This window comes from Drosophila tropicalis, unplaced genomic scaffold, assembly GCF_018151085.1.
Source record: "Drosophila tropicalis isolate 14030-0801.00 unplaced genomic scaffold, ASM1815108v1 contig_845, whole genome shotgun sequence".
NCBI classification, from domain to species: domain Eukaryota; kingdom Metazoa; phylum Arthropoda; class Insecta; order Diptera; family Drosophilidae; genus Drosophila; species Drosophila tropicalis.
The window spans coordinates 10,692,307-10,717,991 of record NW_027173338.1 but is presented as its reverse complement, the minus strand read 5'-3'; the positions used below and the strand labels follow the sequence as shown (position 1 = coordinate 10,717,991).

The window sequence follows — 25,685 nt, the reverse complement described above, 5'->3', positions numbered from 1 at the left end:
CTTTTACTTTGGAAAATAAACACATGTAAACGCTAAATGTTTCCTAATGCTTATGTTCTATCAAAGCTTTTTTGTTCCCAATTTAGGCAATAGATCTCTGGAATCTGCTTGCGTTGCCTTCATTTGGTTTTTACCAGTTTTTTTAAACTTTCACTTCAAAACTTCCCAATATCTACTCATCTATGTTTTTCACATTTATTTCATATCTGTGTAAAAACTTTGTTAATTTTTGAATTGATGTACATAGATAACCCCATATAAGTATGTGAATTTTTTCAAAACAGAAATCGGATAAAAGAAAACTTCGCAGAAAGCGATACATGGGCCAAACTGAGTCCTTTTCTTTGCCTATTCCATGGAAGACACAGATTTTTGTGAATTTTACAAAATTTAAAATAAGAAACCCTTGAGAATGAGTTGCATGAGTGAAATCGGCAGTGCAGACAACCTTTTGAATATATTGAAATGTGTTTACGAGTATGTACATTGTTCATACATATATTTGTAAAAAATTTGCACATTTTTTACTTAGCACAAATGAAGCTCTAAAAATTTCGTTTCACTTTTCGTCCTTGCATCACATTTTTTCTTTCTTTCTTTTTTTTTTTTTTTTTGATTCCAGGAATTCTATCCTATGTATATCTATTCTGCGGTTCCTTCTCCTGCCTCTGCCTAGCGAAATCAGCGCAAATTGTTGTTGTCATTGTTTGCCATTTGTTTGCTGATTGTTGTTGCTGCTGCTGCTTCTTGTTGACAACACAACACAAAACAGCGTCAACATCAGTTTATTTTTATCAGTTTTATGCTAATAGATTTGAGGACACTTTGCAACAGATGCTTGTTGTTTGGCAAGCGACGATTGGGGGCCACCAAGGCCAGGAGAGACAGCATCTACTTCTTGAAGTTAGGCCAAAGTTGACATTGGTTTTTTTCTCGGATATTTTAAGGAAATTTTCCATTCTGTCGGTTCTTATTTATTTTTCTGTTTTTTTCCTACTGCAAATTGGTAAAAATTTAAATGTTTAATTTAACACATGTTTTACATGTAAATTTGCTAAAACTTAAACTTTATTTAACATGGAAATTTTTAGTATTTTTTGGTCTTTTGGGAAACTGCCAAAAGTAAACTCCTCTTAATTTGCTTGATTCTCAAATCGTCACGAATTTAATTTGCCTTTAAATGGCTAAACAGCTGCTAAGTTGCTCATAGTCTAACTTTCCATAATATTATATAAATTATTCTTCAGTTTACTCATGAAGAAAGATAATCTATAAAAACTTTTATCACTCTGCTATATGCTTTTTGAATCTGCCGAACTTCTACATATTAATAGAATAAAAATAACAATACTATACAAAAACAGAATAGAATAGAATACATATAATAGAATCTCACGAAATTGGTAAGAAGCATTTGTGGCCTAAACACAATTTCCATTCACTTTACCAATTCAATTTCCACTTTATTTTTAACCCAAAGATACTGAATGGAATTCACTTCATTTAATATTCATGTGGACCAATGGACAAAAGTAATTTGCAACAAATATGCTTCAACTGGCACTCGAAATCAATATGAGTGGCCACGCCCACAATTCGTCTAATACAACTTTTCCGCTTGCAATATAATTGATTGATTTTTTCTTTCACTTTTTCTCTTCTGTGTGCTGTTTATTTTATTTTTTTTCTTTAGCGTTGGTAATGGCATCGAAATGAAATAAAATGTGTCAACCATTTTTATATACATATAGAAAATATATAAATTCCCTTTCCTTTCGGTGCATATTGAATTGAATTTCGTTTCTGGGAGTACCACAACTTGGTTACTAGGACAAAATTAAAATTGAAAATATTTCATGTACAACAAAAGATGAGAAAACACAGAAATCGTTGTTCTTTTTTGGGGTTTAATAGCCGACTTGAAGATACTGTGTACTTAAAATGTTGAGTGCCATATATCTTTCCATAATGTGATTTGCGAAACTTTTATCTGTTCAATATAACCTTTAACTTTCAATGAATACAGGGTATACAAATATTTATTGACTTGTCGACATGATTGGAATCATAATAAGCTGTCTAAGCCCCACTCACTCATAAAAAAAGTTGAGATTTATTTTCCTTTCCTTTGTCTATTCGGTGAAGGAAGGAGGCGTGGACAGTTATACTTGAACTTTTAACCAAGTGATGCCCAAAAAAGAGTGCATAAGGATATATATACTCCTCTCCTTTACTCGAATATCACAAGCTTTTGTTGTGCTGCTTCCCCTGTCCTCATGCATTCCGGCCATTTGTTCCGCTCACTTGATGCTGGGTAATGAAGGCAACAGAAAATGTAAATATATACACAAGTGTATGAACAAAATGTATCCCTACAATTTATATACATAAATTTACAAGGAACATGTACATACATTTTAATATTGGTAGCAGCAGGGGACTATATTTTGGTCTGTACTATTTTTGGTATTCATCCTTTTGTTGGCTTCATCTTTTTAAACGCCATTTCACAGATGTCGTCGAATCAATCAAAAATAGAACGAATAGCAAAATAGATTTCGGTTGCGCAGTTTTCTCATTCTCTATTTTCACGCTTAACCACAATCAAATGTCAATGGAACAAAGAAGGATGAGAAAAGGAAACAAATATGCCAATATATCTGTTAGTTGTTCGAATTTTTATCACAATGCACAAAGGACGACGCAAGGGAAATAAAGGATTAATTTCCCTACACATCCTGACGCCATCTCTTATAACTAAAAGACCCAAACACAATTTTTGACATTAATTTAAAATAAATGTATTTTTTATTATTTTAAAACCTATCAATGTGTGTCCATTATTTTCAAATGGACATTTATATTTATTTATTAATTTCTATCAAAGCAATTTAAGAAAAAAATGAGCTTGCATAAATTTAAGTTTTTTATTTCATTCGAAACTACAATAAACATTTAATTATAAATAGCAATTTAATGAAATTATTTGAATTTCTCTTTTGTCATCCTTCGGATGTTGTTTATAATTAAAATTTAAGAGGATACAATTTAAAATAAATATTAAAGCATTGCCCATCAGTAGCATTAAAAATTAGGAGAATTTACACTTTTCAATTATTTTTCTATGAGCTCGTGTAAATTATTATAAACCTAATTAATTAATTATTTTTACTTTTCTCTTAAAGGATTTTAACTGATGAACATTTAAGATAACTCATTTGAATTTTTATGGTTGGTAAATTACATGAATGCCTTTGAGTTTAATTTTATAATAAAAAATATATATATTTTTTTATATATTAACATATATTTCAATATCTAAGATCGGTTATTAATTGTCATAGAGGAAAAGGCAGCACAAAGAATTTATTATGCATGCCTTATGTAATGAGAAAAATCACACACAAAAAACAATTCCACAGAAACATTAGTAGAAGTGCACACAAACAGTGGCATCTACACACACACACACACACACATAAATACACGTATACACATGTTGAGACAGACACAACATGAGCCAATTTGCAAGTGACGCAACATTTTATCCATTGGCATTGGTCGGAGCCCAAACCTGTCAAATTAAATGAATGTTAAGCAGATCAAAAGAGCAGTATGGTTAAAGCATCAGCGACAACCAGAAGAGGGACTTACCTCGTCACCTCTCCTCTCCGTTCCTCTCCTCTGTCACCGTCATCCCATTATTCGAGGCGTTGATTGGAAAACTTGAAGTGAATTGGCAAGCAAGCAAGAAAGCAACTGGAACTGTTGAGTTTTGGCAGTCAGAACTGACAAAAGCAAACCGCATGCATAGAGTAGGGCGTCTAATAGAAATTGGATTTACCCATTGCCACACCCCCCTCCAGCACGCTTTCCCACCGACATTCTTACTTATTTGCATAAGCAGCTGGACAGGTACAAATAAAAAAAGAGCAACTTGGGGTGAAAATTTCTATGCGAAAAGTACGTATACGACACGAGGGCTGGCCAAAAGATCTCTTGTAAGAAATTATTATGAAAACTTAAACTGTGAGGATTAAACAAGAGCCCTTTACTCACTTTAAACTATATAAATATTGTTATTTTATATATGTCGTTAACCTTAATAGATCATGGATCTTATCTGCATATCGAAGACGAAGATTACTATTTTCACCTATTTGAGTTTTCTAGAACTCCCGAATCGGCCCTCTTATATATTTTATATATATATATATCATCATCTCACACACGTGCGTAAGATTCATGTGTATGCATATTTAATATTTAATGGATATTTTATATGGAAAATAACCGTAGAGAATCATCTTTTCCTCTCCGCTTGTTATTTTTTTTTTTTTTTTTTTTTTTTGCTTTTGCATTTGTGCGTGGGTAATCTCCATTAAAGCCAACTGCTGCAGGCAAAGTTCTTTCCTTTATGGCAAAAATATTTCAAGCCTGTTGATATTTCTTTTTTCCTTGCTGATGTTTCCATTTTCTGTCAGATATTTTCTTCATCGTTATTCACACTCTGAAAAATTGGAAATTTACAAAAAAGACACAAAAAAGAAAGTCTATTAAAGCATTAAACCTTGAAACTTTGATAGTTAGGTAATTTTGATCAGGCTTAAAACGAAAAAGTGAATAAGTTTATCTACCGATTGAAGTCATAGCTTCATTTCTACTACGTACGATTTATACTTTAAGTTCATGAACTCAACTTTAACCTCAGTATTTCATAAATAAATACAAGCACACACACACAGAGGCACACAATCCTTGAATCGTATTTGAACACATCTGCCGAGATTTAATGATTGCTATCGACCCATGTTGATGACCCTTTTCCCGTTTTTTTCTTTTTGGTTTTGGCTAGAGGGCTTTCGTTTTTTGGTTACGCCCTTATTGATGAGAGACACGCTCACATCTCTATAGACTGATGAGTCGCAAGTGGCCCCAAAGGGATAATAATGTGAAACCGAATACTACCCACAACCGTGTGCATGTTGTGTGTGTGATTTACACTCTGTGCGTATGAGTAATACAACTGAAACTGACCACTTACAAATTTCTCTTTTGATATCTTTCAGAATAAATGTAAGCGAATGGAGAGAGCATCGTGATGATAGGCAATAGGCGCATCTTAACAACAGTTTGGCTCGTGCTTGGGCATTAAACCAGCTTCTTAACACCTTGCACCTATAGCTATCCGGACTCCTATTACCTCCACCCACCTCTCACTCACTCACACATGACCGCGTCCAGGCGAGCGGCCCACAGAACGTGACACATGGCGATGTACTTTTATGCCAGTAAGATATCAGCCATCGCCTGCGGCACGCGTTGCAAGCAAACGGTATTGCAAAAATCTCGCGGTCAACGAGATCGCGACAAATGCCGCCATCGTCAGCGTCATCATCATCGACGGCATCGTCATCATCATCAGCAATGTTCCAGCTCTGACAGCGAAAGCGCCGACGATGGCTGCTGTTTGGAGAACGAACCAGCAGACAGGGGCATATTCTCTCTGGATGCCAGCAGCAATTTGACAGCGGAAACGACACTCGGCTTGGGTATGCCAATGGGTGGTCGCGATGGCATAGAAGGACTGGTTGGAGCTGGCATACGTTTTCGTCGTCGTCACAGTGCAGAACAATTGAGTGCATATGATTTGGAAATGGGGTTTCAGAAAATCGAGGTAAAATTGAACAATAAATAAATTATAAATTTCCATTAGACCTGCCACAGCGGGAATGACTTCTAAGTATAAATTAAATTACAATTACTGCAGCAGACTTATGTAAGGAATTATCTATGAAGTGTGTTAAATGGTAGATGTAACTTAAGGGGTTAAAGCAATTTGGATAAATCTTAGAATTAGTCAACTAAGTCTATTTCAAGTAGGCAGCATGACTAAATTAGGATTTGGAAAACGTGAAGTGAATCGAGTATACAAATGGATTAGTAGATGAAAGCAGAACTCAATTAATGATACTAATATTCGAAGATGATTTATTCTTTATAAAGTTTTGAATGTCCTTTAGTACTAGAACTGAGTAAGTTAATGAGATAGTGAGCTAACAAATGATTAAGTAAGTAATTAAAGGTGTTAACTTATCAAGATCTCTCCACCAGATCTCTACAAACTTCTCTATAGAAATTTAGAAATTTTAAATCTATTTATGGAGACAAAAATAAATGCAAATAAACTAGATAAACTAATAAACTAAATTTAAGAAAATTAGATTTAGACAACAAGTAAAGCAAATATAATTTTATATGCATAGTTGAATGAAGCGAACAATTTTAATTTTAATTGAAATTTTTAATTTAAATACACAGCTTGCCACCTTGGCAAATCCATTGGGCATGGCCAACAATCGGGATGATGTCGTTCAGTATGATGTCCCCAAAAACCCGCATAAACGCAGCCAATGTGATATAAATTTTGAGGTTCGTGTTCGTGTGGCAATTAAACAAAATGTTTTGCCAATTGCATTTTAATAATATTTGATTTTGTGTGTATTGTGTGTGTGTATGTGTGTGGGCCGTTGCATTTAATTAGTACTGTAATTGCTTTGATTTTCAGTTGATTTTTGCATAAATTTGTATATACTTCTGTGAGCGTGTTTTGTGTATTTACCTTTTGATGTTCCACTTTTAATTATAATATAACGCAACATTTTCGGCAATTTCGTTATTCACAGAGCTCTGTGTTGGGTTCCGGTGGCATTATGTATATAAATGGTAGAATAGTTTCTGGCCCATTGGACTCACTCGTCGAGGTGCTCATACCCAAAAATGTCATTGACTTAGATAAGGTAAATGAAAATATATAAAAATTACATGAAAATTTACCAATTTACATATTTGCATGCCACAAATGACAATCCATGTGACTGCATTTACCAATTAAATATAAATAAAAATCAAAAATCAACAACTAGCCAAAAAACAAATCGAAGCCCTCACAATGCGAATGCAATGAAAATGAATTTCCATTTAATTGCAATATGAATATTGAAAAACTAAAACTATTCCAATGAATATCAATATAAAATGAAATCAAATTGACTTTCTATGGAAATAAATGGAAAAAGATTTTATTTTAAATGCGGTGAAAATGATGAAATAACATTTTTCATTGCATTTTCTTTAGTGGTTTAAATTTTGTTAAAAAACTATAAATTTTGAAACGTTCTCTTATAATGCAAAAGGGACAAAGAAATCATCGTAAAAGGGGGAATACGTTTTTAATCAAGAACTAATAAATTATATTCCAACTCCAAAATGTTTCAATTTAAAAGTATTCCGCCCACTAATTTTTTACCCAGACACACTCACATATGTGGTTGAGCAACAAATTCCAAATAATTTCTTACTTTTTAGTTACACAAAACACTTAAAGTTGTTGAACCAATGCCAAAGCAGACCACAGGACCTTTTGTTAAATTTTTTGGCACGAACTGGACAAAAAACCACAGAAACCAAAAAGCATCCACCAAGAGTCGAGGTCGAGGCACACCAGACCCAACGGCGAATAAACAAACAAAACAAATGTATAACAACTAGACAGCAAACATTATGGTCAGAGTCCTACGAGAAGACCTGGGGGCAGGGATGTTAGGGGCTGGGAGTACTAGGAGGGCATATCTGGGGGAAAGAAGGGACAATCTTGTGGATAGCCAAAAGGACCGCAAGGAGCAAGTGCAAAAATAATTAATTCGTTGCAAACAAATCCCGAGATTAGCGCTAATTTGATAGAGCTTGAATGGGCTATGTGCCCATGGCGAAATGTGTCTTGGATACAAGCAAAAGGGGAAACGAGGGGCAGCCAAACGAATGCCAAAAGCGAATAGAGCTAATTGGTGATATCTATATGTATGAAATGTACAAATGCTCTCTAGCCAAAGGAAAGTACATGTTTATAATGTGAATCGTTAGGGATGATATAAACACACACATGTAGGGTAACAAAAGGGTGCTCAGAAAATATCTGAAGAATACAAAATATTTTAGCTCAAAATACCGAAAGACCTTAATATTTGTTTAAGTTGACTAAAAAGATATTTGCCCAAAAAAATGGGCAACACAAAATGTAAACTCTGTAATTAGAAACTTGTAGATCATTTGAATACATTTCTTCAGCTTACTTATTGCAGATAAACCATTTTTAAATAAATAAAACTAAATGCCATTTAACTCATCATAATATCGTTAAGATTTATTTGCACATTTCCCCCATCACTAATCGGTGACTTCTTATTCCATTTCCTTTAACTGGGCAGGAATTTATATTCTCATTTTTATTATCATCACGTTTATTTCTGCGTCCCCATGAGTTGCTTGGCAAACTGCTGGACTCGGTACCTGATAGCGAATGTTTAGAATCATTAGTTGCCCTGTTGGCCGAATGGACACAGAAATTTCCCTACGATTATCGGGATGAGCGCATGATGAATCATGTAAAACATATCGTTGCCAGGTGAGTGTGTAGAGAGGGGGCTGGGCCACCTCATATGAAATAAAACTGGCAATTTGCTGATTGTTCACAAACTTGTCTCGCTTCATTAACATTTCGTAGATGTTCCCAATCGCATTTAGAAGCCGTTGTCTCACAAATACTAAGTGCCTTACTAAAACGTTTGACTGATTTAGAGAGACATGAGGCAGACTTGCGTGCCTGCCAACAGACCAATACTGAAAACAACAAGGTAAGTGGGTACAGGGCCGCACCCTGGCATTCCATTGTCGTCTGTCAGGGACAATCGGCTTAACCTAACATCCTGTTTGGTCATTTTTGGATTAGGTTGCCACTGCCACTGCTCCTGTAACTCCACTCAACAGCCCAACGGCCACACAATACGCACAAATCGTTTGTCGACTGGAGAAGAAACTGGCCAAGCACATTGGAGCCGAAGAGTTTTTGCAGTGCAGCAGTATGATTCTATTGGATAAACAGGTACACTGAGATAATTAGACATATCACAAATTTCTCTTTCTTTCTTCTTGTTAATATCTTGAAGAGATAGAAGCAAAATCGAAAAAGTTTTGCTAATACAGGATAAATTCAAGTCTTATTCAATTCAATTCTTTTTTTTACCAACTTAAATGAGTTTGAATTTTGTGAATGGAAAGGGAGTTATTAGCCCCGGTTTTCGTACTGTGTAATTGGAGGTTACACCTCGAAAAGAAACAAAAAAAAACAGGCAAAAAAAATGCAAGCAAGTCTTTTACATAAATTACATAACATACGGACACACAAAAGGAGTCCACACAGGACATGCAATTAAAAATGACGACAAGCAGCTTCATTAACAATGCTCCTTCTCAGTCGAGGCTGTTGGCACTCATTTCAGCATTTCATTTCTCTTCCTTAATTTTGTGCAGAAGAAATGGGACCAACCTAGCACATCGGGTGGACCACCAGGTGCCCAGGATCCAAAGAAGACCTGTAATTTGGAAACCTACCTGGATTGGTCAGCACGTTTACGTCTGTTTGTGTGCAACGAAATACTGCAGGTGAGTTTATAACCAGGTTTGCGAAACAAACTTACACGGACCGTCGGCCGATTTCACTTGTTTTTTTTTGGGAAGGGGGGAGCGGTCGTGGTGGCAGGTCAGTCATGTGTAAGGCACAAGTTAAACGTAGCGTAGCAAGTATCCTTAGACCCCTGTGGATTGAATTAAAATTTCCATGCATGTTAAATATGCAAAAGGTCCTACCTACTACGTGTCCACTGATGGAGATGGAGAGATGGCCAACAGAGTAGCCGATGAAGATGAAGATGGAAATGAAGTTGAAACCTGCTGGGCCTCGGGGCCACATGACTTATAATTTATGCCACTCGTAACAGCCTCATTGACAGGTTGCCAGTTGGCCGTGTAAGCGACTCGTTACAGTATACAATGTATAAAACAGACTGCGACAGACAGGGAGAGACCAAAGAGAAAACCTCTTTTCAGCCAAGTGACGTGATTGTCATTGCCAATGTCTAACTAACTTCCGTAATCAAATAAATCTTTTACCCTTTTCACAGTGCGCTGGCATTCAAGAACGCAGTCGAACTGTGGAACTGTGGAGTGGTGTGGCTCAATATTGTCTACTTGTGGGCAACTACAATAGTGCCACAGCCATTTTGGAGTCATTGGAATCACCTGCCATAGCAAGACTTAAAATAACAGTAAGTTAACATTTGATTTCTTATGAATGGGAAAGGACATCAGAGCCAAAGTTTTTAGGCTCTTTAATATTTTTGATGATTTTCTTTATCAGTTAGTCTTGAAGTTTAAAATGTAAATAATATATAAGCAAAAATGATATTATTTTATAATAATTTAACTTAACTTTAGGGTCATTCTTTAAAAACACTTTTGTGTGACAGAAATAAACAAAGCTAAAAAGTAGTTGTCAAATAGTTTTCGAACATTGAGCAGAACAAAATTAACGAACATTATCCAAATAAGATGTTTATTGAGGGCAAGTACTTGCCTAAAAAATGATCAATCAGATTGATTGAAAGAGGTTTGCAAAACGCTAGCAAAATAATGAGTTTTAGTATTAACAAACAATTAATCAGTCATCAAGTATACGCTTAGTGTGACAGTAAACGAAATGCAAATGTTAACCCCTTCCCAAATTCTTGTTCAAACAAATCATTTCGCACTTGTCTTCTATTCGGTGAAGGGTTTTTAGCATTTCATTCGGGTTTTGCTTACACTTTAATCAAAATATTATGCTGTGAGTATTTGCGTAATGCGAACTAATGCCATTTAGTGAGAAATCTCCATTACATCTTTCAATATTTATTCCCCATGCCCAGAACATGGGCACTAAATCTTTTAAGCTCCTTACGCCAAATGCATTAGACTGCATAAATATCTGCTGACACGTACATAATTCAAGGCATTCAGTTAAAGGAACTAACCCAAAAAGATGTTGAGCACAGACCCACACACACACACAAACACAAAAACACTTACATACACACATATGCATGTACATATATATAGACTCTGAGTATTTCTCAACTTCTTATTCTTCTTCTGTTCGCTATCTTGTCTGCCTTTTGCTCAGAAGGAATCTTTTGTGCATTGAAATTGCTCTAAGGCGTTGCTTTCTAACTTTTTACTGTATGCAATTATACACACACACACACATAAACGCCAGTTTATCTATGTAGTTATGCATGTATACACTGAAAAAAATGGCAGAGTCCGAATGGGATTCGATTGGACTAGAGCTTAATCTAAGGATCTTCAATTTGAATAAGGGATTGGATACAGATGTAGGTAGCTAAAGTAGATTTTACTTCTGGTTAACGAATTTCGTTGAAAAAGTAACTTAAAAGATCAAAATGCATTGAGGTGGTCTTCCCAGTTGAGGCACCTTTCTAGTGAGGACCAACAGATTTATCCTTGTTCTAAGTTGAGAGCTGAACTTCTTTAAAACTATGTTTCCTTCTTTTGGTTTTTAAAACTTAACATGGTTTTTTCTTAGTGTATTTCAAAACTTATGTATATGCTGCGTATATTACGCCCAAAATTTCGTGTTCTGTGTAGATAACAAAATTCATTTACGATCATTTTCTGTTAGCTAAACTCCAACGAAGTTCTTTATGTCATTCAAAAGTCATTCATGTGAGTGTTAGGTTTAGGCATGTGTGTGTGTGTGTGCTTGTGCTTGTGTGTGAAACAATTTGATTTGACTATTCTCCAATTTAAATGCTGCCACAGAACTTTGAAATTAAACTTAACAATTCCGTATACGGCGCATTTTCCGTAATTTGCTCGCGAAAATTATGAAGGCCATTTCGTTGCCTTGCACGTAGTTTGCCTATAAAATTTCAGTCAATTTAATTTCCAAGCATTTAATTTTACATATTTATGTTGCCGCACGTTCTATGTCTGTGTTCTCACATTTTGTTGTAAGTTTTTCCAAGGGACAAAAGAGGACGACGTCGAGGACGACGACAAATAAAAGAAAGACTGTGGCTGTGGCATAGACAAAAGAGTATGGGACTGAGAGTTGAGCAGGGACAGGGACAGAGACCGGGACTAAGTTTCGTTGACTCACTTTCATTAAAGTCAACTCGAAAATTTCTTTTCAAGAAATAGTTAGTTCCATAAGTAAAAAAAACAAGAGGGAAAGTAATCACCAAAATAGAAATACAACAAAATAGAATCGGCCAGTAAATTGGGAAATAGATTTTGCATGCATTTAAACCTAAACTTGTTTAGATGTAATACTCTTTCAGCAGATTTTATAATATATGTTTGTTTATAACTCAGAGAATGAGATATGTCTGATCCCATGAGGTGTATTTATATACTCTTGATCAGCATAAGAATCCAAATCTATGTAGCCAAGTAGTCCATCTTTGCGAATCAGCTTCTAGCGCTTAATTTAAAAGCTACTGGAATCAAACTTGGCTTTAAATACTTAATAATTTAAGGAAATTTCTAGAGTAAATTTGTTATTTTATTGCCACATGAATCGTTCAAGAATACGAGCCATTAGGTAAAATTTTGCATTTCGTTTCATGCAATTTGGGATTTAAAAGTTGGTCAACGAAACATGCTAGACTAGCTAATGTTTATGAAACAAGTATTTTGTTTAATAGCTCAGTTGCGGTTGTTAATACTGAACAAGAATATATACATATATAGCCATAGGTACACAACTAAACCCTTTTTACGATAGGTAACATTAAAAAATAATACTTAAATGCAGAGCCACAAAAAATACGAGCGACCACGCCCAAGTAACCACATTTTCCGCCTCCTTACTGGGTGGGTGGCTTTTGGCCCAATTTCGTCAAATTTATAAAGTTTACCTAGCTAGTGTATACATATGTATATATGTATATAGCCAAGGTAGCCAACTATATATTTACTCAGTCCGTCAATAGACCACAGCGTGTTGCCGCTGCATTCAGGAGTAAATGAAGCTAGTTTTCATTAAAAAACTTTTTAATTAGTTAATGGATTCCTATTTTCATTTTCTCTTTTCGCCATTTTTGCGTTGTTTTATATTTCACTTTTTGGGTTGTTTGGTTTCTTTTTACGTTTTCATAATTTAACACTTGGACATTCGTTGGACAAAAAATTGTGTTTATTACATTTTTTTTGCTATTCTTTACTTTTTGTCAAAGTTACTTAATGCTACTTTGGCAAGTTTAAATGCCTTTGGCTTATATTTTATTCATTATGGAACGTATTTTAGGTTCCTCCCACTAGCAGCAGGCATCGTAAATTGTAGAATTGGACAATGGCGAATGGTGGGAAAAATGGAAAATGGAAAATGGAAACGGAATTGCATAAATTTACACAACTATGGGAGATTTTTTTCTTTACATTTTTCATCCCATTCTGTTTTCCTTTTTTTTTTTTTGGTGTGGTCTATGCAATTGTGTTGCACTTTTTCCATTCATCTGCATATTTTCTATAGTTTGCTGGTGAAATGTTTATGACTGGCAATAAATGTGACTGGCGGCTACCGCTGGCAATGCCACAAAGGAGAAAAAAAAAAAAAAAGGCTTGGAAAAGTCATCAGCCAAAAATTGCAGCATTTGAAATGCTGTTATTTGTTTACAATTTGTGGTCAAAGATTAATCAATGGCTCTCGGCCATTTTCCTCAACATGAAAAGCTTTAAATGCCAGTAGAATCCTTTACTCAAGGATTGCGTATCCTATTGTCTGGAAAACTGCATTAACTTTGCTTATTTTCTCGGCTTTAAATCAAGCTTTTCTTTTGAACATTTTTAAATCCAACACAATTTCAATTAGAATCACTCGGAAGTCTTAAAAAATCTAAATTCCTTTTAATGGATGGTGATATCCTTTTGTATTTTACAAAATCTTAATTAATATCTTATCAAATAACCCAAATGTCAGCCATAAAATTCGATCTAAAGCTTTGTTCTTGGCGTAAATTACAACCATAAAACTCACACAAACAGAAGCAAACAAAACAAAACCATAAACTTTTACAACTCATCCAGTGAGGGAAAAACAAAGGAAGCAAAACGAAAAAATAAAAAAAACTCAAGAAGGAAATGACACCAAATAAAATGAGAGACGAAATAAAGATTACTACCACTCCACCTCCTCTCTTTGTCACTCTCTCTCTCTCTGATGTGATGTTCATTTATGTATATTCATTTGATTACAGTGGAGTAAATTGCAAGTAACGTGTCAACAATTGGATTGTATGCAACGACATGCCGAAGGACATGGGCATTTATGGCAGAAACAGGCAATTGTCCTAAATGAGCAACTTCATCAGCAACAGCAGCAAGAACAGAGCCAACAAGTCGAACAGCAACAGGAAAGTCACAAGACTGATAAGCAGGCTAAGGCATTATTATCGATGACGGAAAAGCCATCAACATCATCATTATCATTATTGTCGTCCTCATCATCAGCAGCAGCAGCAGCAGGACTCATGGCATTGGCTTTGTCCACTTCAGCACCAGCAACAGCAGCAGCAGCATCAACGGCAACGGCAACTAACATGGACGAGAAACCTTCAACGAGCGGCATAACAGGCACTTCCGGTATGAATGCAATCCCAATCTCAGCATCGTTGTCCTCCTCCACTATGGAATCAGCTTTGGCCCCTACGGCTGCTGGCAACATCAATACGGAAACACTACCAGCAACAACAATAACAACAGCAACGGCAACAACATCAACTACAATATCCACACCCACAACATCATCATCTGGCAAACCCAATGATTGGGTTGTTATTCCAGTGTTTGCGGATATTGTTAAATTGGCACTGGCCGAACGTGAGAACTGTTTGCAGCGGTAAGTTTGTTCTACTACTCCCAAAAATGTTGATTAATGTTTTTACACCAACAATTGCAACTAAGGGGTTTTCAGTTCAGTTTCAACCATTATGCAAAACTATAATTTGATTGCCATTGACTAAATATTTAAGGTAGTGTAGTCTATCATGAAATTATCGAGAATTTAAGCAGTTTGATTAGTAAATACCAAATCTGAACAATCTATTAGACTAATTATTAGATTAGCCACCAGATTCATTAGATTTTGCCAAAGAGATAAGAGATAAAGGATGAATGTTAACCCTCGATCGAGTTGTTCTCCTAAACAAACAACATTGAGTTTTGAATATTCTGAAAAAAACTGTTTACTTAACTTAAAAAAGAACTTTTTCAAATAAAATGTTCAAATATATTGGGTTAAACAACGTTAACCTACTCTTTATAGCCTGAAAAGCAATTAGATGCTTCTTTTTTATTATATTATATTTTTTTCACCCATTACAATGTACAGAAAAAAGAGAAAGAATTATACAATATATTATCCTGCAATGCAATTAATTTGATTCATGTTGCATTAGCGACGTGAATGGCTTAAATTTGGTATCATTTCTCTGGCCATTTCGAATTGTTTTATGTTTATGACTTTTAATTTAATTAACCACACAGTGGCAAAATAAATGATTATGTGCCAAATGCAACGCCACGTACAGACCAAACCAAACCAAATGTGTATATTAAAATGAAATAAAAATAACTTTTAACTGATGCATTGAAAATTGAAGATGAGATCCATATGTTGATGCATAATTATAGAAAAAATCGATTGATGGGGACCATAAATCGTAATTATATTAATGCGTAAATGGAATTGAAATTTAAGTAGAGTAAGGGGAACTTATTTCAAATGTCAGTCTAAGCCACTTTAATGCACATATGAAGCTTAGAGTTGAAAACTATTGAAAGGAACATTTAATCCACAATCAGATCAATCATATGGAAAGCCATTTCAAAAGTTTCACTCACACCAAATCGTGATATGAATGATGCAACACTCACTTGCGATAACAGTTAACTCAGTCACACCCACACACACACACACTCACATAACCTCGAGCAACCCCATCCATGTGGCCCCTCTGTGGTCACAATTGACCTCATTAGAGATTGAGGGGCCAATTTATTTTCTGACATTAGATACACTAATCAGGGCAAAAATCATTCATTCAACACTTTTCAATGTCGCGCTTGGGGATTGTGATATCAAATGAGAGGCGTTTGTGTGTGTGTGTGTGTGTGTATGAGTGTGTTGTGCACTGAATTTCTAATTGAACACGATGGAAAAATCTTTTTTATTTCTATTTTTCATATCCTCCTCTCTATCTACAGATTACCAAATGGCCACATCAATATAAATGCCTTTGATCGCATGGCGGCCATAGTTGGGGCATTTACCAAGCATATGCAGGCCACCAAGGGCAGCCAGGCGCCAACTAGCGGGGAATATGAGCAATTTTGTTGGCATATGCAACAAACGACGAAACTTGCTGAAACGGGTAAGAATTTTATTTTCTCATTCTCCTTTAATACCCTTGAATAACCAGAATCAAAACTTAATGGGTATATATCTAGGATGTAATCAATTATGCAAACTCAGGCCCAAATTTTATGGAGGCAGTACAAATGAAATTATCTCTTAAGCAACTATAGAATAATTTTAACCAAATCGAAACTCAACTTAAGCTTGTTTTCCAAAAAGCGTCGTAGAGTTGATATCTTAGTTGGAAAACCCATATTAAAAATATATTAACTGAAGCAGTAGATTTGTTTTGAACAGTTCGAACTCAAGAGATTTTCACATCAGGTTTAATTCAATACAGTAGAATCCGGTTATAACGACTCCGCTTATAACGTCCGAGCGGTCATAGCGACTAAAGTTCGATAAGTGATTGGGCCCTTATATGAAAGGGGCCCGGGTTAGAAGAACTTTCGGATATAACGACGAAAATCGACGGTCCCTTCTGCGTCGTTTTAACCGGGTTCTGCTGTATTTATTTATTATTTAGTTCTAAAATGTTAAACTGTTAAGAGAGACACTTAAGTTTAATAAGTAATCTTTTTTCTCGCAAAACTTAATCTTTACTTAACTTAACTTAATATTTACACAACGGTGAGCTAACAATGAAATATTGTGAGCAACAAACAAACCAATATTGGGTTCATTTTCTATTGGTTTAGAATATTATTGAAAAGGTTAACATGAACGTGGTCTTTTCATGTTTTTCCATTGATTCTTTCATTGAAATTCAATAAAGTATTTTATTTCTGTGGATTTTTCGATTTAGTTTTCAATATTTTCTCAAAACGTCAGTTGCAACCAAAAGAAATGCCCGGCAGCAAAATTATCCATCGGATACAAGCTGAAACCAGAAAATATTTTTGTCATTTATGAAAGGTAAAGGGGGCCAAATTTTCGCTGTGGTTTCTAATTCTAATTAAATTCTATTTTGATTGCAGTATATTTCCGTTTTTATTGTCTTTGAAGGAAATTTGGTCTTGAATAAATAACCAAGTTATAATCGTGCATCTTATCTATAATATAAGAGTATTCAAGACCAAAATTCTTTCAAATTCTTTCATAATTCTTCACTCTGGATAGTGCAGGATATATTCCGTGTCGGTTCTTGGCTTAATTTGTGAAAATTTTTTCCCTTTTCTCTTTTCTTTTTGCAGTTTTCCTTTCTGTATAATTTCTTCTTCTTTTTTTTTTTTTTTTGTTTTTGCAACTTTTCCGTGCGCCTTTCTGCAACTCCTCACGTATTTTATCGCATTTTTGCACATTTCTCAACGGCCACTCGTCGGCTTCCTAGTGTTTTGTTTGCTTTTCGTAGAAACTTTAAGTGTACCCATGGTTATAGATGGCCAACTGGCTGCAACTTCAACTGTGGTGGCAACCAAAAACGAGTAAAATAAAAGAAAGGAAACTTGCCCTTTCTTTCCTCATATATAAGTGTGTGTGTGTGTGTGTGTGTGTGTGTGTATGTGTGTGTATGTGTGCTGGAGGTTGAAATGTGTGCGAAAGTCTGTATGCTAGTTTAAATTGTTTAAATGCCTGTGGGAAAATTTTAAATGCATTGCCGGCCTGCTGCAGCCGTTGAGCGTAATTGTACGCAGAGAACGGCAATTAAAATACAACTGAAAAAAAACAACAAAAAATCGAGTAAATGAAAACAAAAAGAATGCTTGAAAATATATATTTTTAAAATATGTGTACATATGCAGCCACACATTTCTATGAATTGCATGGCCATCAAAAATAAATAGAACATTTTTCTAGTTTGCACTTTTTATCTTAAAGTTGATTTCATTCCATTTAAAATTTATTCTAAATAAATATATATTTTTTATACCAAGCTTATGCATTTTAAATTTCGCATGATTTTTTGAATACTTTACAATATTTTTGGGTTTCCAAAGGTTACTTTGGTTGGATTTGAATTTTGAAATACTTTACAATGTGAATTCCACTTTTGAATCGTTTTCTTTGGGTTTTAACACGTCAACCTTATTGACACCAAAATGTCGAGAAAGGCTACTGAAAATTCAAGTCAAAAGTCAACTTGAAAAATTCTTTGTTATTGCAAGTCTTTGAAGGCCAATTACACTATAATTTTTTATCGTATCTTTCAAAGCTTCTACTCAGGTAATACATCTTTTATAGGGTCATAACTAAACCGAACACATCTCCAATATTTTCCAACTGATCTTTTAAATAGGAGCCTTTTCTCTAATCCTCCTTATTTCTTTGATTACATCGCTTAGACATGAAACAATTAATAATTTCTGCCAAGTTTAGTTTAATGTCTATGCAACTTGATGCCACAATTGAAATTTGAAAGCAAATGTATTATGGCATTTTAGGTATGCTTTTCCATCCATCCATCTTTGCTTCATGCATACAAACTCTTTCCATAAATTTTCATTATTTCTTTTAATCTCTGTCACGATGTGCATTCGTTTTGCCGTAACACCAAAGACAACTTTTCTTTTTATTTTGTATTTTCCTTTTTATTTGTTGTTCTTGTTTTGTTGTTTTTGTTTCTTTGGCCGGTGGCAAAAGCCTTCAAAAGTTGCCTACGCCGCGCCGCCTTGGTTTATAATGAGTTTTGTGGGCGGGTTCTCATGCAGTTTCTGGTTTTCTTTCCTTCATTTTATTTCATTTTTGATGTCTTTGCTGGTTGCTTTCATAGCAACATGCTGCTTTTCTCTTCTTGCAGTTTTTGTGTTTTCTGTGATATTTCGTTTTTCACGTACATATATTGCGTTTTTTTCGTCCTCCTTGTGTGGTGTGGTGTGTGGGTGTGGGTGTGGGTGTGGGTGGGTGTGTAGTGCACAAACCGTGAAAAATATATCAACTTGGCTGACAGCTCCAAGAAGGATTTATGAACTTTTCCTATCTTGTTCTTTGACAAAAAGAAATACAACAACACGTGATGCACCTTGTACTTTCTTGAGGGCAGAATTGAGTTTTTAAGATTACATTTACAACGTTTTCAGCTTGGCTATGCATGGGGATATATGAGATGAAAGTTATGGAATTAAGTAAAATAACACTACTATCCCCTAATTAAACTGCTTTTCCAGGAAACATATGCATAAATTAATTAAGAAAAGATGCAATAAGATAGGCGAATTCATTCTGAAGTGGTGCACTCGCTCCCACCAAAAATATTCTTCTTCAACATTGAATCTCAGCTGAATAAGTAAAAGTATTTATCTCAATAGTTCTTACATCTAAGATTACTATTTCAAACCTTAGCATTTAGTTACAGATTAAAGTTATAACACGCCTATGCCATGCATGTGTGAAGATGAACTGGATCCCTTCTTAATCCAACTTATATTCATAGCCTACTTTTTGGTTCCCATGAAAGAATATGAAATGTTAAACTAATTGTTAGATAAAAGTGAATGCATTTGAAATCCATTTGAATCTTCTTTGGCTTTCCACTTATTCCCACTTGTTTACGATTTTAACTTTTCTGTTATTGTGGTTTGCCTTTTTTGTACTGTTTTGCTCATCCACAGAGAATGCAGGAGCAAGAGACTTTGCATCGATGTCAAACTTGTTTTCTAGCTGTCTTTTTGAACAACAGCAAAGAAACCGAAAATGCGTTTTACATTTCTTTCTCTTGTTAAGCTTTCTTTCATCTAAATCAGTTTCCTTTTTGCCATCTACCACAAGAGGACAAAATAAAAAAAAGAAGTAGAGAAAACCCAAACTGTCCACTAAGTCAAAGTTTTAGCTGGGGAAAAGTTGTCAGCAAAAGAAAACGTAACTAAAATGCAAACGAAGTAGTCGCCCAAAAAGTTTGCACATTTTTGCATTTGTATAAATAAATTTTATCTATTTTTTTTTGTTCTTTTATCATTTACATGTACATACGTGCTTGTTTATAGAACTTTTCCGTCAACATATTGAGAGGCAGAAATTGGTTTTTCAAGTACTTTTTAATACTTAACTACAGGCTTATGTAGAAATCCTTTTAATAAAGCAAACAAACATTTGCTTTGGCAATGAAGAAAGATATAAATTTCTAAAGCGTAGAGATAAAAGGGAGATGACAAGAAAACGCCTTTGCTCAATTTAGTTAATAGCTAGCAAAGCCTTAGAACAATACTTTAAAATAATAGTTTTGCACTCTGGACACTCACAAGCTCACTAATGTCATAGCTTTTTATGGTTTTGCTGCGAAAAGCCGTCCAAAATTGAATTGAACCAAAAACCAAATGAATATGCTTTACTTTGTAAATGAAAAGTCATAATACTTATAATACTTCTTTTCGACAGTCTACCCAACAAATTGTTCCTATAAGTGTTTATGCCTTTGCAAAGGATATGCTTAAATTAGCCCATGTCTTGTTCTTTGCAGACTTGTTAGAATGGATTAATTAAATAGTTTTTAATAGTTTAAGGGTCATTTGTACGTCATTGTCCTTAAACCCTAAAAAGAGATTTTAAAGCCAAACAAAATTAATGGTCAATGCTAGGTATATGAACTCGGAACCCCACGCCAAATTAGCTTCTGATTGTTTTTATTTTCATAATCACTCTCTGATTGACTCTAAACTACAATTCATAGAACTTAAGTTGGGTTATCCTGGCTTTATAAACGTTTGTTATGTTGGGTACGCCCTAATCCCTGAGACTTGTTTTAGTTGCTTTAAGCCTTTCATGTAGACCCAGACAGCAGAAGTGTATCTGTTTTTTTATAGTTTACTTATTGTTATAAGAGGATTTCATTCACTTAATCTTTCTACCTCATCCTGCACAATCCCTTAAGTTTCCCCACCGCCAACACAACAAAAAAAAGGGAATAATAAAAAAATAGATAAACAGGGGAAAATGTATATATGTATGTATGTATGTGTGTTAGCAGAACTATCCGCCCAGGTTGTTGAGCAGAAAATTATACATAGTTTAATACTTTTATACCGTTTTCTTTCTTTCTTTTTACAAGCTTGTGAATTTTGTTTGCTATGCGAACTATTTTTAATAACATTGCTTAATGAAGAGATAACAATGTCGAGTTTGAAGTGGCTTAGCCAACGAAGGAAATTGAAAGCGGGTTAGAATAGGAGACGTTTAAAGCCGCAGCAAGTTAATAAAGTAACTTCAAAGTTTGAGATAATTAAAATCTGTTTCAAAATGCATGAGCTAAATGAAATTCTTGTTTAAAAAATGCATTGAAAGTTGATAAGATACATATTTATATTGTTTTAGCCACTGACAGCAGCAGCAGCAGCAGCACCAACTTGATAGACAGTCGAGATAAATAGATAAGCCAAACTGCAGTTAGTGAATGTCCTGCTCGACTCCTTCTGTCTCCACACACACTAAGCCAACTGACAGCAACACATTATTGGTATTCAGTTTGTGGGCAGATTCGTTTTGTTATTTTTTGCCTCCTTCTGGGCTATTCTTCTTTTTTTTTGTGTGTATGTTCGTATTTTGATGTAGAAAAATGGCATAGACTGTCCTTGTTATCTATCACCTGTCTGTCTGTCTGACCTGTCACTCTCATGTTTAAGTCATTCTAACTCCGTCCCGCCTCGTCTCGCCAAATCTCCTTTTGATATTGTTTCCACAATGGCATCAAAACAATTTTACAGTAGTTACCGCTGTCGGCCATTGTTCTGTTGCCATAGCTCCGGTTGACTGCCTCAGTCTCAGTCGAGGACGAGGTCGAGGACGAGTAATTGATGCTACATGCCACACTGTGAGCATCTTCGTAAAATGACAAAATAAATTCTGAAAAACATTGAAAAATTAACTAGAGTTTTATTATTTTTGCTTTGATACAAGTTATAGCCATTGTTATTAAGAAATAAGCTTTGTCTAGTTACTTAATTTAGTGAAATGATTACGAGTGATATGTATAACATCCCAATATTACCATATTCCAAATCTAAGGCTAAAGATTCTCAATTGTAATGGGATTAATCTTATGTGATTATCTAATTTATTTGAAATTCTAATGGATATTATGGAAACATTTTAAAAATAGACGAGTTACAGATCAAATGAACTATTTACACATAGAACACTCATTCCCAAGTGATCTAGACAAGAAAAATCTTTACAATTTTCTAATAAAAGTTTTCTGATAACATTTTTCTTCAGTGTTGGTCAACGCAAAGAAAAGGAATCTCCCCAAAACACGACTTAAGAATTGAATAAACAACAACGCATAAATAAATGTGTTTCTAAAACGATACTAAAGAACAAATGAAAGGAAAATCTTGTTTTCGTTTTTTAAAATTAAAGAAAATTCGTCCCTCACCCCCACCATTAACAATACGAGTCGGTTATGTCAACAAACAGAGGCTTTTTCTACCTGAAGGAAAATGCTTTTCAAAAAAATCCCCACCATAGAGACCACAAAAGCATTTAATTGTTTTTCCTTTCTGAGGATTTTTTTCTTTCCTTTTATTTTGTTTGTATTTTCTTCTTATACTTTCATTTCATGCCATATATCCACACACACACACAGAGACACACAGAATCTCCGCACTTTGCACAGACCTCTGAGAACTCTTCTAACCGACACGAGAGCATTGTTATTCTCCTATAACCAAACCACTGCTACTCCTGGCTAGGTACTGATACGTAACCGACTGCCAGGCCAAAAGGATGGGTAAAAGAGGGGAAAAAGGCCAGCACGATGCACCGAACTCTCAGTTGCCACTTGAATGCGATAGGATGAATAGGTTGAGGTAAAAGCCTGACCGCACACACAATCTCTACTGAAGTGTCAACCTCGACGAGCCTTTGGCCCCTCCTTGGGCCTCTTTGTGTGAGTGAAACTTGGTGAAGAATTTGGAATATGTGCTAACAGAATTTCACTTTGGCAAACATTTATTCATGCTCTTAGACACTCTTTTCCAAGAAAATATATAAAATAATAATAATTTAATATTAAATTCTCAAATGCCAAAAGTCAAAATCAAATGCAATTGCATAAGTTGGTTGGGTCAACAACAGAAGCCACAAACCAAGCCCAAATGTTCTTGGGGATTCAAATTTAACTAATTTGTATAAACATTCATGCATATACATATATGTATATAGAAGTTAAATGTGTTATTTCAATTGTGCTCATTAGTATATATGTACAAATATACATACTTTTGTATGTATGCACATTGTGCACACATTCATCTTGGCCCCTTGGTCACTGAGGTTCAACTCAATGGCTAACAGGAAGCCATGCAAACATTTGCAGCATATTCATTAGTTTCGGGACTCTGTCCCAAGCAATCTGAATGAATGGAGAAACATAAGGAGCTGCTGCAGCAACTGGCCTGGGGGAAGGTAGCATAGTCATTTGAAAATCTTTGAACAAGGCCATAAGTAAGACCATTGATTAATTCCCATTATACGAACAGTAGCAAAAACCCACAATACCAAAATTGTCAATAGGTCAAAATTAAAATAATATTAGCATGAGATAAGTATGTTAGAAATTTTGAAATTATTTAAGTGAAAGAATTTCATTACAAGAATTTGTCATGGAAATCCTTCAGATGTCCGTAATTGCATTCCCTTTGGCCTTCCTAATGTAAGCACAATTTAATGCAAATTTTGCCTCAATAATTTGATAGAAGTGAAAATGTTATGTTAGTTTAATGTAAGGATTCATGGTGCACTTTGTTTTCTATGGAAATGGAATGTATCTTTCATTCAGAACCATTTCTTTTGAAACTCACCTAAAACTAAATTCAAAAGATTGGTTCACTTATTGATTGAATCAGAAGCAGATTTCCATCGTTAGAGTCTCACAACAAGGAAGCTCTATTAATTCAAAACTATTTCACCTCGTAGGGATCATGTGCATGGTTCTAAATGTTCACGTTTTACACATATTTTGATTAAGAAGAAGATAATAAGTTCTAAACAAGTGAACTACCAAAATTCTGCACTCTTCGGCAACACAATTTATGAACAAGGATATGAGGGGGGCAAATGGTTAATATGAACGCAACTTGATACGTGGCTCCTTGTAAATGGGTTGACTTGCGGTCAAGTGCTGACAAGACAGTCAAGTGTTCTGCGTTGTGAAGTGGGAGCTTGTTACATTTTAATAGAGAACAACAAAACGGTCGAAAAAAAAAGAAAAAAGAACACAAAGAATTTAATAAAGTTTGTAACAAACTGGCGTCTGGCCAAAAAAATTGTGAGCGTGTGTGTGTGTGTGTGCGTGTCTTGTGTGCGTGGACTTGTGGGTGTGGTTGTGTGCGTGTTAAATCAACAAAAGCCAAAGAGAAAAAAAAAGGAAAAAATGGCAAGAAGAAAAAGCTATGTGCCGACCATGCCCAATTCACACCATGAGCCCATTAAAATTTTACAATGTTACGACGAGCTCTTTGGTCAGCTTTGGTCAACAGATGTGCGCCTGACTTGCCACAGAATGTGGCACGGTCGTCAGCCAGCATATCTTACTCCCACAGTTAGCCATTGTGTGTATGGGTGTGTGTGCAGGCGGACTGCGGGTGGGTCCTTGTATGTTTATAGGATTTGTATCCTCCATACTCAGCACATAGACTGAACATTTTCCAAAGTTAAACCCCACTCCAAAAGAATTGTGTTGGCTTTGGATATGGTCCAGGCAAAAACGTCAGCAAAGAAGATAGAGCTGAAAAAATAAAAAAAAATTTAGAAACTTTCAAAGTTGACTTTGTTATACTCTATGCCAGGTAATGGATAGCAAAGAGGCACTAATCAGCTCGAACTTTTTGATCTCAATTTTGATTACTTTTCATTAAAAACTAAACAGATCAAAATGAAGAAATATACTCCTACTTCAAAAAACTGAAATGTGTTCTCCACTAAACTTCTGTCAAGAAAAGAATATTTATAAAAGCCTTATATAAATGATCGGTCTTAAAGTATATGTTAAAATAAAGAATGATCCTTTTTATTAACAACATGTTTATTTTTTAGTTTATAAAGTATGGAGCCATCAGATATCGAGAGACATAAGGCATTCCTTCCCTTTCTCTGATATACCTTTATACCCATTACTCCATTAGAGTAGGGTATAACTATGGCTATAGGGATCTATCTGTTTTTTTCTTGTTTAGTTTTAATGGAGTCGTGTGTGTAAATATTTTCCCCTTTGCCATAAAGATTTTTGTTAGGTTTTTTCAGTTTTTTTTTTTTTTTTTGGTTCTGTTACTGCCGAGTTGGAACTTGTTTTTACGGCCTGCGAACATGATGAATGCATGAAGACTCTGTCTCTAGTGTCTAACGAGCGGTTAACGGCCTATTCGTAGAGTCCTCTGTCAACTCAAGTATGAATGAAATGTGTTTTTGGTCATGCTCTAAACTTTTTTTATATCGTTTTGACCGC

The 25,685-nt window shown here is 35.0% G+C and overlaps 1 protein-coding gene across 3 annotated transcripts in view; it reads left to right on the top strand.

Annotated features, from left to right (window-relative positions):
- LOC137581088 (uncharacterized) overlaps positions 1 to 25,685 on the top strand; it is a 31,074-nt gene that overhangs the window by 3,773 nt on the left and 1,616 nt on the right. Inside the window, exons 2-12 of one of the 3 annotated variants that reach the window (XM_068295255.1) lie at positions 4,856 to 5,007; positions 5,070 to 5,677; positions 6,322 to 6,432; positions 6,687 to 6,800; positions 8,268 to 8,464; positions 8,564 to 8,693; positions 8,789 to 8,941; positions 9,370 to 9,501; positions 10,020 to 10,163; positions 14,154 to 14,794; positions 16,162 to 16,328. In XM_068295255.1, coding sequence (XP_068151356.1) covers positions 5,270 to 5,677; positions 6,322 to 6,432; positions 6,687 to 6,800; positions 8,268 to 8,464; positions 8,564 to 8,693; positions 8,789 to 8,941; positions 9,370 to 9,501; positions 10,020 to 10,163; positions 14,154 to 14,794; positions 16,162 to 16,328 — 2,197 coding nt within the window. In that variant the 5' untranslated portion in view covers positions 4,856 to 5,007; positions 5,070 to 5,269. The remainder of the gene's footprint in view (positions 1 to 4,855; positions 5,008 to 5,069; positions 5,678 to 6,321; positions 6,433 to 6,686; positions 6,801 to 8,267; positions 8,465 to 8,563; positions 8,694 to 8,788; positions 8,942 to 9,369; positions 9,502 to 10,019; positions 10,164 to 14,153; positions 14,795 to 16,161; positions 16,329 to 25,685) is intronic. The other 2 variants (XM_068295256.1, XM_068295254.1) reach the window with 2 other exon arrangements.